Source organism: Mauremys mutica, chromosome 14, assembly GCF_020497125.1.
Source record: "Mauremys mutica isolate MM-2020 ecotype Southern chromosome 14, ASM2049712v1, whole genome shotgun sequence".
Lineage (NCBI taxonomy): Eukaryota > Metazoa > Chordata > Testudines > Geoemydidae > Mauremys > Mauremys mutica.
In genome coordinates this window covers 4,884,246-4,897,223 of record NC_059085.1, presented here as the reverse complement: position 1 = coordinate 4,897,223, position 12,978 = coordinate 4,884,246, and the positions used below count along the sequence as shown (strand labels likewise).

General features: G+C 55.5%; 1 protein-coding gene across 1 annotated transcript in view; it reads left to right on the top strand.

The window, feature by feature from the left end:
• The window catches only part of CALB2 (calbindin 2), a 50,563-nt gene extending 42,166 nt beyond the window's left edge, over positions 1-8,397 (top strand). The window contains exons 6-11 of the mRNA XM_044987815.1: positions 1,106-1,183; positions 3,365-3,420; positions 4,244-4,283; positions 4,384-4,437; positions 5,401-5,472; positions 7,833-8,397. Of these exons, the coding sequence (XP_044843750.1) occupies positions 1,106-1,183; positions 3,365-3,420; positions 4,244-4,283; positions 4,384-4,437; positions 5,401-5,472; positions 7,833-7,949 (417 nt within the window). The 3' untranslated portion in view covers positions 7,950-8,397. The remainder of the gene's footprint in view (positions 1-1,105; positions 1,184-3,364; positions 3,421-4,243; positions 4,284-4,383; positions 4,438-5,400; positions 5,473-7,832) is intronic.
• Positions 8,398-12,978: the final 4,581 nt, after the last annotated feature.

Genomic DNA, 12,978 nt, shown 5'->3' with positions numbered 1-12,978 from the left:
TCTTCGGCGGTAATTCGGCGGCGGGGGGGGCCTTCCCTTCCGGAACCCGCCGCCGAAGTGCCCCGAAGACCCGCGGCAGGGGCCCCCCTCCACCAAATTACCGCCGAAGACCGGGCTGTGCTTCGGCGGCAGGTCCCGCTTCGGCGGTAATTCAGCGGCGGGGGGCCCCCGCCGCGGGTCTTCGGGGCACTTTGGCGGCGGGTCCCAGAACAGAAGGACCCCCCGCCGCCGAAGACCCCGGGCCCCCGGAATCCTCTGGGTGGCCCTGGATCTCAAAAACCTTGTGAGAGACTGGGCACATCATTGGGCCAGTCCCCTTGGCTGGGTGCCATGTACCTTTCAGAGGGTGAAGAGCCAGCAGAACGTTTTGAGCCAGCTCCTCAGCTGGTGCACATCAGCAGGGCTGCACTGGAGTCGGTCAGAGCTGTGGTGCAATTTACCTTTGGGTTGGGGTATTTCTCAAGGCACATAGAATGAAGCGGGGATCAAGCAATTCCCATTCGGGAAGGAATTTAGAGCTCTTTTAAGAAGGGTCTGTTGGGGGTGATTCGGAGTGAGAAATGCCTAATCTCCAGCGTGACGCTGTGAGAGAAATGCTCACTGGGGATTACACCAACAAACCTACAGACAAATTCAACCCCAGTGGAAATGGGTCCAGCCCCACTGATGTCGCTGTACACTGGGGCTAAATCTGGCCCCAAGAGGCAAGAGGAGACGCTACTTCCTATGGAGCCTGTAAGGAGCAGGCACTCCGCTCTAAGCCCTCATTCCCCAGGTTTAGTCCGAGTGGAATTTGTGCCAAGCACTGTGCTGCTTTGAGACTGGCACAGCGATGGGGGTGCCAAGGTACTAGCCCCTGACCACTGCGTCCCCTTGAAGTTCCCACACTAACATTTTCAGACGTGCTCTGGCATTGTGCCCTTGACTGGACAGGTGTGACGCGTCTCAGCACCATTCCTAGACTGCCCAGCAGTGAATGTGCCTTTTTCCCCAGTGAAGAAAAACAAGGGGCATGTTTTTACTACAGCAACGCAGGTGGAGTTCTGCCTTGGTAAGCCAGGGCCTGTAACCGTGACGAAGCTTACGTGGTCCTCTCCTGTCGCAGGGGTTCCTGTCAGACCTGTTAAAGAAAGCGAACAAGCCCTACGATGAGACAAAGCTGCAAGAATATACACAGACCATAGTAAGTGAGACCAATCTCGGGTGGGGGGGGTGTACTGCTGCTGCTGCCTCCCCTACGGCAGCTGACCCAGCTCCCTCCATTCAGAGCCCATTCTGCTTCCTGAGGAAGCAGCTGCAGCAGAGAAGCAACCAGCTCAAAGAAGTTGTGGGGCCGAGGAGTCGGTCTGCATGAGTCCAGCTGCCTGAAGAAGGGTGAAAAGCGTCGGGGTTAGAGCAGAGGGAACACAGCTCCTCCCTCCACTGCTAAAATCAGAGATACTCCCGCATCCCCCGCCTGGTTTGGGTAAACATCTCCCCCCACCCCCTCCTCCTCTTCAGCTGGTGCAGTGAGAGCAGCTCCATTAGCCAACGTGGGGAATGTGTCCCTCGCACGAGTGTCTGAGCCCATGTGCTGCAGTGCAACTCCTGGCCTGGCTAGGTGTTCTCTATTACAGGGGTTGTGGTAGCACTGAGAGGCCTGCTCAGGCCCCCGTTGTGCTATGCGTCGGACACACACATGCCCCAAAGAGCTTGTGGCGCCCGTAGCAGAGTAGCACTGGGATGAATTCTATCTTCTGCTTGGGCTGGGGCAATTCTATTTCTGTCTCAGGACCCTGAGCCTCCCCAAGGTCACCGCTACCATCTTCCAGCCAAAGGAGTGATGGGACTCCCCGAGCCGGTCAGAAGTGCTGCTCTGTCTAACAGCAATGGTGCACAGAGGACGGGTGCACTTGTTCTGCAGCACTCCCTGCCCTGAGTCCCCGGGGCAGTAAGAAATCTGGCTCAGAAACTCGAGCCCATTCTGTTGTAGGAGTGTGAGCAGCACACCCCTGGGCTGGGCCCTTCAGTCACAGGAAAGGGCAGGCTGGGGCCAGTGCAAAGTTCTCCGGTGCTAGCCCTGGAGAACGGAGGCCTGTGTCTAACCACAGAATGGTTGGCAGCAGGGCAGGCTTCCCCCACTGCCCCAACAGGTCCACTCTTAGCACGAAAGGGGAGTTCGGTGTCTAGGCCTCCAGCAATTCCTTGGCCTCTCTGCTGAGATTCCCAACAGAATCTGGCTAGTGGCCTGTGATGTGGAAAGTACACTTGTTTCACCTCTCTCCGTTTGTCCTAATGAAGAGTGCACTAGGCTGGAAGTGTGGAGACCTGGGGCCTTGTCCCAGCTCTGACACTGATCTGCTAGGTGACCCTGGGCAAGTCCCTTCCCCTCTTGTGCCTCAGTTTTGCTGTCTGTATAATGGGGATAATGATAGTGGCCTCCTGTTTAAATTGCTTTGAGCTCCACTGATTAAAAGTGCTATGTAAGAGCTTGGTATTGTTAAACCTGTCCCAGGCTTTACTAAGTGTGAAATGCAGACACACACGTAACAGGCCCAATGTATCCCGGGGGGTTGCCCATTACAGTTACACTAGGGAACAATTTGGCTCAAACTTTTCTCCCTACAGTTTACGTAGCTATAAACTCAAGCTTATCTGGCTGACGAGAGCTTTCCCCATAACACACCCTGGACCAGACCTGCCCTTCTCCTGGGGTTGCCAACTTTCTAACTGCTGAAAACCGGGCACCCAGCCCCACTCCTGCCCCTTCCCCCAAGGCCTCACCCCTAGGCCCTGCTTCCCGCTTGCTCCTCCCCCCGTTGCTCCCCCCTCCCCATCCTGGGACTCACCTGCCGCCTGCAGAGCTGGGCTGGGAGGAGCGGATGCAGTGCCTGCCTGCCCATGTGGAGCATGGAGGGGGTGGGGGTCAGTCCCTGGAGCAAGAGGCCAGGGTGGGAAGAGCAGGGCAGAGCAGGGCAGGCAGGGGCTGGCAGGATTCCCCCCCACACACCAATCTGTCTGCTGGAGATGGCTGAGAGCCAGCCAGCCACCTCTCCATGAGCAGCTGAGCAGAGAGCAGCTCCTCCAGGCTCCAGCCACAGCTGCTGCACTTCCCGTCCTGCATTGGCGGAGTCGAGTTACTGCAGGTGACCGGACACTGCCAGGTTCCCTTTTTGACTGAACTTTCCAGTCGAAAGCCGGACACCTGGCAACCCTACCTCCATGGCTCTGAATTTAACAGGCCCCTTTTCCCTACCCCCAGTAGAAAGCTGGCAAGGTGTCAGCTGACCCCCTGCTTTGCCAAAGGCTTAGATGCAATCCCAACTGGGGACGTTGGTGGAGGGAAGAGCCGGTCACTAACAGACTGTGGCTTGTGTCCCATCAGCTGCGGATGTTCGATATGAATGGGGACGGGAAGCTGGGCCTGTCGGAGATGTCCCGGTAAGGGTCCTCTTGCACTGCTTGCTACTTGGGCTGCTTACCCTTCCCCTGCAAGAGCCAAAGAAAACTATGGCCCCTCCCCCCAATCAAATCCAGCTGCATGCAGCCAGGTATCCTCTGAACTTGTTCAGCAAGCCACTCCAGTCCTGCCTCAAAGCCATTTGAAACGCCCTGACTCCCTTCCCATTGCACCAATGGAGCTCCCTGGAGTTACTTCTCACTCACACTAGTGCCACAGGGGAATCAGCACCGGGGGTGGACGAGATACTGTGGGAAAAGCATTCCAGGCGGGCTGATGCCGTTGGCCTTATGGCCTCTGTAAAAGAACAACATTGCCCTGCACTGCCATGACTGGAGATTAATCACCAGTAGCTGCAGCCTGTAGTACAAACAAACTGCTTCCTGCCCAATTCTGCCAATGCACCTCGCGGCTATTCCCCATCTGGCCTGACTCTCCTCATCATGCCAACTCAGGGTGCAGACAGACATCCACGGGAGTCTGGTCTGTGACCATCTGATCAATCTCAACAGCTTTTAACCCTTGGTCTCCCTGAGTGGAGGACCATGCCCTTCCTGAGCGGGCTGAGTGGCAAACAGGGAGGCCTCCATTCAGAAGCCAGTTGGTGAGACTGTAGGCCCATCTTCACGGGGCTCCACTAACTAGCTTGAGTGCAGTACATCCACAGACGAGCAGGCAAGGCTGATCTCTCCAGGGCAGCATCTGTGTAGAGCGCTGAGGACGCTCCCCCCACGCTGTGGCCACATGTGCCGGGTGAGTGTCTCCTCTCAGCTCCCTATTTACCCTTTCACAATCTCTCTGCAGACTCTTACCTGTGCAGGAGAACTTCCTACTTAAATTTCAGGTAAAGAAAGATGGCTCTCTTTTTCCCCCATTTGATTGTTTCCCCCTCATCCCTCCCTGTGTGCATGGCTCACTTCTTTATTCTTCCCGTCATTGTCCAGGGAATGAAACTAGCCACCGAGGAATTCAACGCTATCTTTGCATTTTATGACAAGGTAAGAGGCTTGCGTGGATGGGGTGGGGGAGCAGGGGAAGCACGAGGGGATTTGAAATCCCATGAGCTTGGTGCAGGAAGAACTCTTCCTTGCACTTTATTTCCCCTAGTCTCTCTAGCTGCTGCGACTGGGAAAGGCATTTTGGGCATTTTCTCCCATTCACCGTCATAAAACCAGCCCAGAATAAAAGACCCTCTAGCCAGAGCCTCTGCTGGTGTAAATCTGCAGGGCTCCATTGAGTTGCAGCATAATTATGCTAATTGATGCTAGCTGGGGCTCTGGCCCACAGCACGTAGCCAACCGCTCTGCTCATGGAAGGGGTGTGGAGGACTCTTGTTTCAATGTGAGCAGGGGAGTCGTGCCCGCAGAGGACAGAAGAGCACATTTTAAAGTCTCTGTGAATCCAGGGATCTGAACACAGGGAATATGTGGATTTAGAGACAGAATAATAATTGAGAATGAAATCCTGCTTTTCTGGACCACCGTTGCTGCAGGCCTTTATAGCGAGTAGAGCTGGCACCAGCCAGTATATAGGGCAGGATTCTCCTGTCACTTATACTAGTGTAACACCCTTGATTTCAATGGAGTCGTGCCAGTGGGCTCTGGCCCAGGCCATATACTCAAAGCCTTTCTGGTGCCTGCAATGGGCTTTGACTCAGGGCCTTACCCCAGTGAGAGTGGCAGTGTCTGCGATGGTGGCATCATCACATTATGAACACAGTCAAAAGTGAAACCAGCTCCCCACTGCTGCCCTCTGGGCTAAAGAGAGTGCTGCTGTGTTGGGTTTCCTGTAGCTTACAGGCCCCCAAACCTGTGAGTGATCCAGGGGAATGGCAGGTCTGGTGATTGACAGCAGGGCCACTGCGGCCCTAGGGAGCAGAGGCAGGGAGATGATTGCAGGGCCCCTTGGGTTGGATGAAGTGGCCACTAACGTGTGTGTATTCTCCTGCTCTTGCTACCCAGGATGGGAGTGGCTTCATTGATGAGAATGAGCTGGATGCCCTTTTGAAAGACCTCTATGAGAAGAACAAGAAGGTGAGCTTCTTGTGGGCAAACAGATGGAGACAAACCTAAGGGCTGCTCCTCTTAAAGTCAACGGGCAAATCCACTGGAGCAGCTTTGCTCCCTAGGTCTGCCATAGCAGCTGTTGCATCCTCCGCGACTAGTCTGTGTCTTGTGTGAATGAAGTGCAGGGCAGTGCCTTAGCATGGATCAGTGCATCACAGGGTCATCCTTTATACCTGCAGCAAGCATGGGGAACTCCTCTTGGGGCCAGCTGGTTGCAGACCCATGTGGTGCACAGAAGCTGCACTGGAGTATCTGGCCCAAAGGTTAATGTGCTGGAGTCCTAGCTGGTATTGTCGTTTAGGGTTCAATCCTGCAGGGTGCAGAACAGGGCCGGTGTAACCATTTAGGCGACCTAGGCAGTCGCCTAGGGCACTGGCATTTGGGGGGCACCATTTTCTTCGGCAGCAACCGCGGCGGACGGATCTTTGGCCGCCCCGGTCGCTGCCGGCATTTAGGCGGAGGGAGCTGGGGCAGGGGAGCGCAGGGAGGGCCGCCTGCAGCAAGTAAGTGGGGGGGGGCGGCACGCAGGGGAACTCCCCGTCCCAGCTCACCCCTGCCCCGCCTCCTCCCCGAGCACGCTGTGGCTGCTTCACTTCTCCCGCTGCCCAGGCTCGCAACGCCAGTCAGCTTAGGCACCGCAAGCCTGGGAGGCGGGAGAAGTGAAGCAGCGACGGTGTGCTTGGGGACGAGGCGGAGCAGGCGTGAGCTCGGGGGGGGGGGACCTTAGGGTGGAGGGTGGGGAGCTGCCATAGGGGGGGCGCCTCAGGGTGGAGGGGGGGAGCTGCTGTGGAGGGGGCGCCTCAGGGCGGGGGCACGGGGGGGTGCAAGGTGGAAGTTTCGCCTAGGGCACAAAACATCCTTGCACCGGCCCTGGTGCAGAAGGTGGGCCAGAGTGCTAGTGCTGGGCATCGGGGGTTTGCTCAGCCCCCGATCAGGTGGCTGTGAAGAAGCCTGCGCAGTGCTAGCAATGTCTGCCCTGAGGAATGCAGGGACAGAGGAGGCCAGGCGCTTGAATCACTGTTGCCCTGCACTTGCTTGAGCCTTTGCAGCAGTGCAAGGTGCTGCTCAGTCAGAGCGGCACAAAGGAAGCTGCTGCTGCCAGTGAGCAGGTTTATTATTACCGGTATTAAGCTTAGACAGCAGCGGCTCATGGTTCTAGATCCACAGGTTCCAGGTCCAATCCCTGCAGATGACCCAGCCAAGAAGCCATTGCACTGTGCAGTGGTGAATATGGCCCATTGCCAAGTCAGGACATGGGTGTTTACCTGCAAGCCGCTCAATGCACAGAGTTTGCCTCCGTGCAGAGGCCTGTGCTCCACTGAAGTCCCACATCTGCTCCATTCTAAGAGTTCAGTGCTTCTGACTCTCTGTGCAGGGGTGAGGGTCATTCTAGCCAGAGTACGACCAGCTGCTCCGGCTGTTTTGCAGAGTCCAAGAGGTACTTAAGGAAAGAGTAAGCAAGTCTGTAGGCCAAATGCAGAGACTGGGCCTGATTTACCTGTCTTGCGCCCGCTTTACGCTGGGGAAACTGCACTGCTCTCAGTGGTGCTGCAGCCGCATACCATGGCGGAGTTCGAGTCTCTGGGCCTGGCCCCTCTCAGGAAGAAAGCAGCTCACCTCTTGCCTTCAGACACAGCTGTTGTCCATTTCCCCTTGCTGGCTGAGTCGCATTAGCCCTCCGCCCAAGGGTCTCCTATGAGGGGTTCTGCTCCCTCCTTCTCAAGGTCTCCCCACATCCAAGCTTCCTCCCATGGAGAGATCCAACTCCCCTCTTTTTTTCCCCCTCACTAGGGGGAACTGCCACAAGCAACCTTTATACTGCCTCTCTTCCCAGCATGCTTTGCTACCAGCCTACAGTGCCTGGTTTTCAACTGGAAAGTCCAGTCAAAAAGGGGACCAGACAGTGTCCAGTCAGATCTACTGACCGGACACCCAAACTGTGGATGCTGCAGATGGGGAGGTGCCGGGTCTTCACCCACTCCAGCCCCCCCTACTCGGCTATGGCTGCCTCCTGCCTATGTCGGGCAGCTGCAGCTCCCACCCCCAGCTCTGTGGGCGAGTCCCTCCTGACCCAGGCAGGAGTGGGTGGGAAAGGAAAAGCAGCAAGTGATGGTGGAGGGGCAGGGCCTTGGGATGGGGGGGCAGGGGAGGTTCTGGCATTGCTGGTGGTAATATTTAAGAATCAGACATTCCAAGTCAGCAACCCTATCTGGGAGGTCCTCGAACCCCACTTCAAAGGGCCAGCTCATCCCATAACACACCATTGAAATCTAGTCCTGTGTATGCAGCCATTCTATCTCACGTTCCTTTCTGTTACCGTCTGCCAGGAAATGAACATCCAGCAGCTCACCAACTACAGAAAGAGCATCATGAACCTCTCCGACGGGGGGAAGCTATACCGCAAGGAACTGGAAATTGTACTCTGCAACGAGCCCCCCATGTAAAGAGGCACCACCCCCACTCCTCCAACACCTCCCCCACCCTGCCACCTTCCACAAAGATGACTAGAGAGGGCAAGTGTGAGCAGGGAGAGCAACTGGGTGGGTCCCTGACCAAACAACTCCAACCCCCCTCCCCCCACTAGGCCTGCTGATCTGCTTGTGACCCAGGTCACAGAATCTTTGCCAGCAGTAGCGAGAGGGGCAGTGATGCATGACCCCATCCACCAATGGCTCTGTGATTTAGGCTAAGTATTCAGTAGGGTGATAGTCCAGTTCTCTTCCTGGGTACAGCCTGTGTCTCTTGCGTTGGCATAGTTTGTTTCCTGTGCATTCCTGAATCTGGAGTGAATAATTTTTCTCTGTCTCTTTTTTTTTGTTTTGTTTTGTTCTTTTCAAGGTCTGTCTTATTGTTTACCAAAGAACAGTTTACAAATAAACTTAAGAACTGCTACCGGGGCTGACAGCCTGTGCTTGGATCTCTTTTCTCTGGGACGATGAAGGCCACATCTGCAAGCAAATAAACACTAGGTTTTCAAAAGAGCTCAGCTCCCAATTTGGAAAAATCCAGCTGGTGCCTAAGTGCCCAGCACACTGGGTGCTACACTCAGTTGAAAATCTCTCTTGAAGAGTCACAGGACTAGAAGGTGCTGGGTACTGAGTAGAACTGTTTGGAAAGTGGTGGTAGTTGGGGGTTTTGGAGGGGGAGGAGAAAGAGGTGGAGTGTTTGCAAAAAAAAAAAGTGATGTTGTGGTGCATAGTGGGAGTTGTAGTTCAGATGCCTTGTGATCCCATTCTCATTTATAGGCTGGGCTCCCTGGTCAGACTATCTCTCCCATGATGCATCACCATCTCCTCTCTTGGTGAGGATAGGTAGTACATCATGGCAATTGCTGGATTTGCTGCAGCATGGGAAATGTAGTCTGACCAGAGAGACCAGCCCATAGAAGAGAATGGAAGCATGAGGCTCTGAAACTACAACTCCCACGAGGTACCACGGAAGCAATTCTGAATTAAAGTGTTTCAGTATTTGGGTATTCAGTTTTTCAATGGAGGGCGGAGAGAGTGAGAATTAGAATTTCCCTGTGAAAAGCAGATAATTTTAATTCAAAAATAATTTAGTTAAAACCCTAATCTTCCCTCAAAAGAGCTTCAGTGCAAAAAAAATCTCACTGGCTGTAATGCTGAGCCCTTGAAATTCCAGCCCTGAGCTCTTCTGAAAATCTCACTCCAGAGGGGGATATTTTGTTACTTTTTGCCATCCAAAATTCAGATTCATGATCAGGGTTGAAGGCTGGTCAGTGTTTCTGTGGTCCTGCAGCAGCCTTGGGGCTGGCTTGTGCCACTGCCAGTGTCTTAAAACTCTGGTTCTAGTTTAAAAAGAAGCTATGCAAGAATGATTTCTTACTCAGATTTGCTCCTTGCATGTTTATCATCACTTATACCTGTCTGAGGGGGGCATAACACCAGGGGGCAAATTATCTGCGGCTAACTCCCCTGAGGTCAGTGGTAATATGCCTGCAGAGAATTTAGCCCTACAACTGTGATTTGGTAGCATCTGACACTCACTTAGCAAAGGTATCGGAGAGAACACAAGGGGCAGGCAAGGCAAAACTGGGGCCTGAGTGGTTTTCTCTCCAGTATATCTGCTTGAGTTAGCAGATAAAAATAAGCTCTCATCTTGTTCCTGGTGCTAGCTCTGCACTGTGTTGACATGGCAGGGCGTGAGCTGCGTCGTCTGTTCTCCCATGTGCACCATCAATTGAACTGTTCGAAGTTCTAATCATGGACACCTGTGCAAACCCAGGGGTGGCAGGGTGATTACACGAATGTAACTGTGGACCTGATCTGAAGACAACAGAGTTGCACAGGTATTAGGGGGTTTAATTTGGGCTTAGGAACATTTTTACTGGTGATGATGCATGAGAACGATCCCACCTTGATTCTCTTTGCCCTTAGTGAGCTGACAGCAAGGCTGTGTCCACACTAGCCCTTACTGCAGTATAACTTAAGTCACTTGGGGGTGTGAAAACGCAACGTAAGTTACACCAACCTAAGCACCAGGGTAGACAACACTATGCTGGTGGGAGAGCTTCTCCTGGCGACGTAATTAGCACTGCTCACAGGGCGGGAGTCTTGAAGCTGAAGGGAGAGCTCTCTCCCATCAGCTTAGAGCGGTTACATTAGCTTACAGCAGTGCAGCTCCACCACTGTAAATTCTCTAGTGTAGCTGTAGCCTAGAAATAACATCCTTTAAGTTGTAAGACGAGCATACTCACCATGATGTCATCGAGAAACTACAGGAAGGTCTACTGGAAACTTTGCTGGAATTGTAATGGGGTTTTTAATAACATTTCTACACCAATAAAAGCCCTAGTGCAGATGCAGTTATGCCGGGGGATGCATTTCACCAGGGATGTACCAGGTTCAAGGGAACAGAACAATGGAAGGGAAATTGTCTTAAAAAACATGTGTATTCCTCTCCACTTTGTTTTCCAGTGGATGTCAAAAAAGTTATGAATTACAGTGGAGTCGCATCATAAGTGCATTTAACTTATGCGATTTTAACTATACACACTTGGCAAAAGAAAACAAAAAAGAGAACAATAGCAATTTACATATTGTACCTGTAGTGTGGGCGATTCCGCCCGCCATTCCACTCAATGACTGTTTGACTATACACGATTTTCGCCTTACGGCAGTGGGTCTTGAACTTTTGTACTGGTGACCCCTTTCACATAGCAAGCCTCTAAGTGTGATCCCACCCCTTAAATATATAAAAAAGTGTTTTTAATTTATAACACCATTATAAATGCTGGAGGCTGACAGCTCACGATCCCCCACATAATAACCTCATGACCCCGAGGGGCCCCAACCCCAAGTTTGAGAACCCCTGCCTTACGCGCTGACTTCAGAACCTAACCTCTGCATAAGATGCGACTCCCCTGTAAATATGGCCTTGTCATGAGGTGCACTATGGCGCCTCCTCCTGGCTGTTCTGAGGATTAGCACGTCCCAGGAGCAACACCACTTTCTGCTATTTATTTGTGCACCCTGCTGCCTCTTTCTCTCTGCAGCTCAGGGCACCCTCTCTTCCTGGCTTGGCCAGGGGCGGCTCCAGGCCCCAGCACGCCAAACGCGTGCTTGGGGCGGCATGCCGCGGGGGGCGCTCTGCCGGTCGCCGGGAGGGCAGCAGGCGGCTCCGGTGGACCTCCCGCAGGCGTGCCTGCGGAGGGTCCGCTGGTCCTGTGCGGCTTCGGTGGAGCCACGGGACCAGTGGACCCTCTGCAGGCACGCCTGCGGGAGGTCCACCGGAGCCGCGGGACCGGCGACTGGCAGAGCCCCCCCGCGGCATGCCGCCCTGCTTGGGGCGGCGAAATGTCTAGAACCGCCCCTGGGCTTGGCCCTCTAACCAGATTACTCTAGTCCTCCCCTTTCAGGGTAACCAAGTCCTGTTGGGCAATCGTCCCAGGCAGTCTTCTGTTCCCCTCCCCAGTCGGTGCCACTTCTCCTAGATCAGGAGTGGGCAAACCACAGCCTGTGGGCCAGATCCGGCCCCTCAGGGCTTTGGATCCAGCCTGCAGGATGGCCACTCCTGTGGCACCGTGGGCCCCGCGCCGCTCTCAGCAGCAGCCCCTGGGCAGGGGGCCAGAGGATTCCATGTGTTGCCCTTGCCTCCAGGCCCCACCCCCCACAGCTCCCATTGGCCAGGAACCGGGAACTGCGGCCAATGGGAGCTTCCAGGGAGGTACCTGGAAGGACAGCAAGGGCAGCACACACAGAGCCCTCCGCCCCCGCCCCCGCCCCTTCCCCAGGGGCTGCAGCGCTTCCTGGAGCAGCGCAGGGCCAGGGCAGGCATGCGGGGAGCCTGCCCTGGCCCTGCTGCCACCCCAGAGCCCAAACTCTTCCTGTACCCCACCCCTAACTCCCTGTCCTAAGCCCACTGCCTGCACCACGCACTCCTCCTGCACCCCAACCCCCTGCCACACCCCTCCTGTACCCCAGGCCCCTGCCACACCCCAACCCCCTTCCCTGAGCCCACTGCCTGCACCATGCACCCCTCCTGCACCCCAACCCACACCCCTCCTGCACCCCAACCCACACCCCTCCTGTACCCCAACCCCCTGCCCTGAGCTCCCTGCCACACCCCACCCCCTGCCCTGAGCCCCCTGACACACCCCTACACCCCTCCTGTACCCCAACCCCCTGCCCTGAGCTCCCTTCTGCACCCCACCTCCCTGCCCTGAGCCCCCTGCCACACCCCAACACCCCTCCTGTACCCCAGCCCCCTGCCACACCCCAACACCCTTCCCTGAGCCCACTGCCTGCACCATGCCCCCCTCCTGCACCCCAACCCCCTTCCCTGAGCCCCCTCATACATCCCACACCCCTCCTTCTGCCCTGAGCTCCCTCCTGCACCCCAACCCCCTACCACACCCCACACCCCTCCTGTACCCCCACCCCCTGCTTTGAGCCCCCTGCCACACCCCTCCTGCACCACAACCCCCTTCCCTGAGCCCCCTCTTACATCCCACACCCCACCCCCTGCCTTGAGCTCCCTCCTGTACCCCAACCCCCTGCCCTGAGCTCCCTGCCACACCCCACCCCCTGCCCTGAGCCCCCTGCCACACCCCTACACCCCTCCTCTGCCCCAATCCCTTGCCCTGAGCCTCTTCCTGCACACCACACCCCACACTCTCTCCCGCACCCCAACCCCCTGCCCCAGCCCTGCATACAATTTCCCCACCCAGATGTGGCCCTCAGCCCAAAAAATTTGCCCACCCCATCCTAGATGCTGGTAGAGGAACCTAGGCCCACTCTCTACTCTAGGTTCCAGCCCAGAGACCCTGTCTAGCAACTGTGATCTGCCTCCTTCCAGACCCAGCTGCTTTCCCTGGGCCCTTCCTACAGCTTATGGCCCCCACCACCAAGGCCGGCTTTAGGAAGTGCGGGGCCCAATTCGAACAGTTTCGACGGGGCCCCGGCAGGGATGACTAAAAATAAAACACATGTAAAAAACCACATGGGGCTTGTA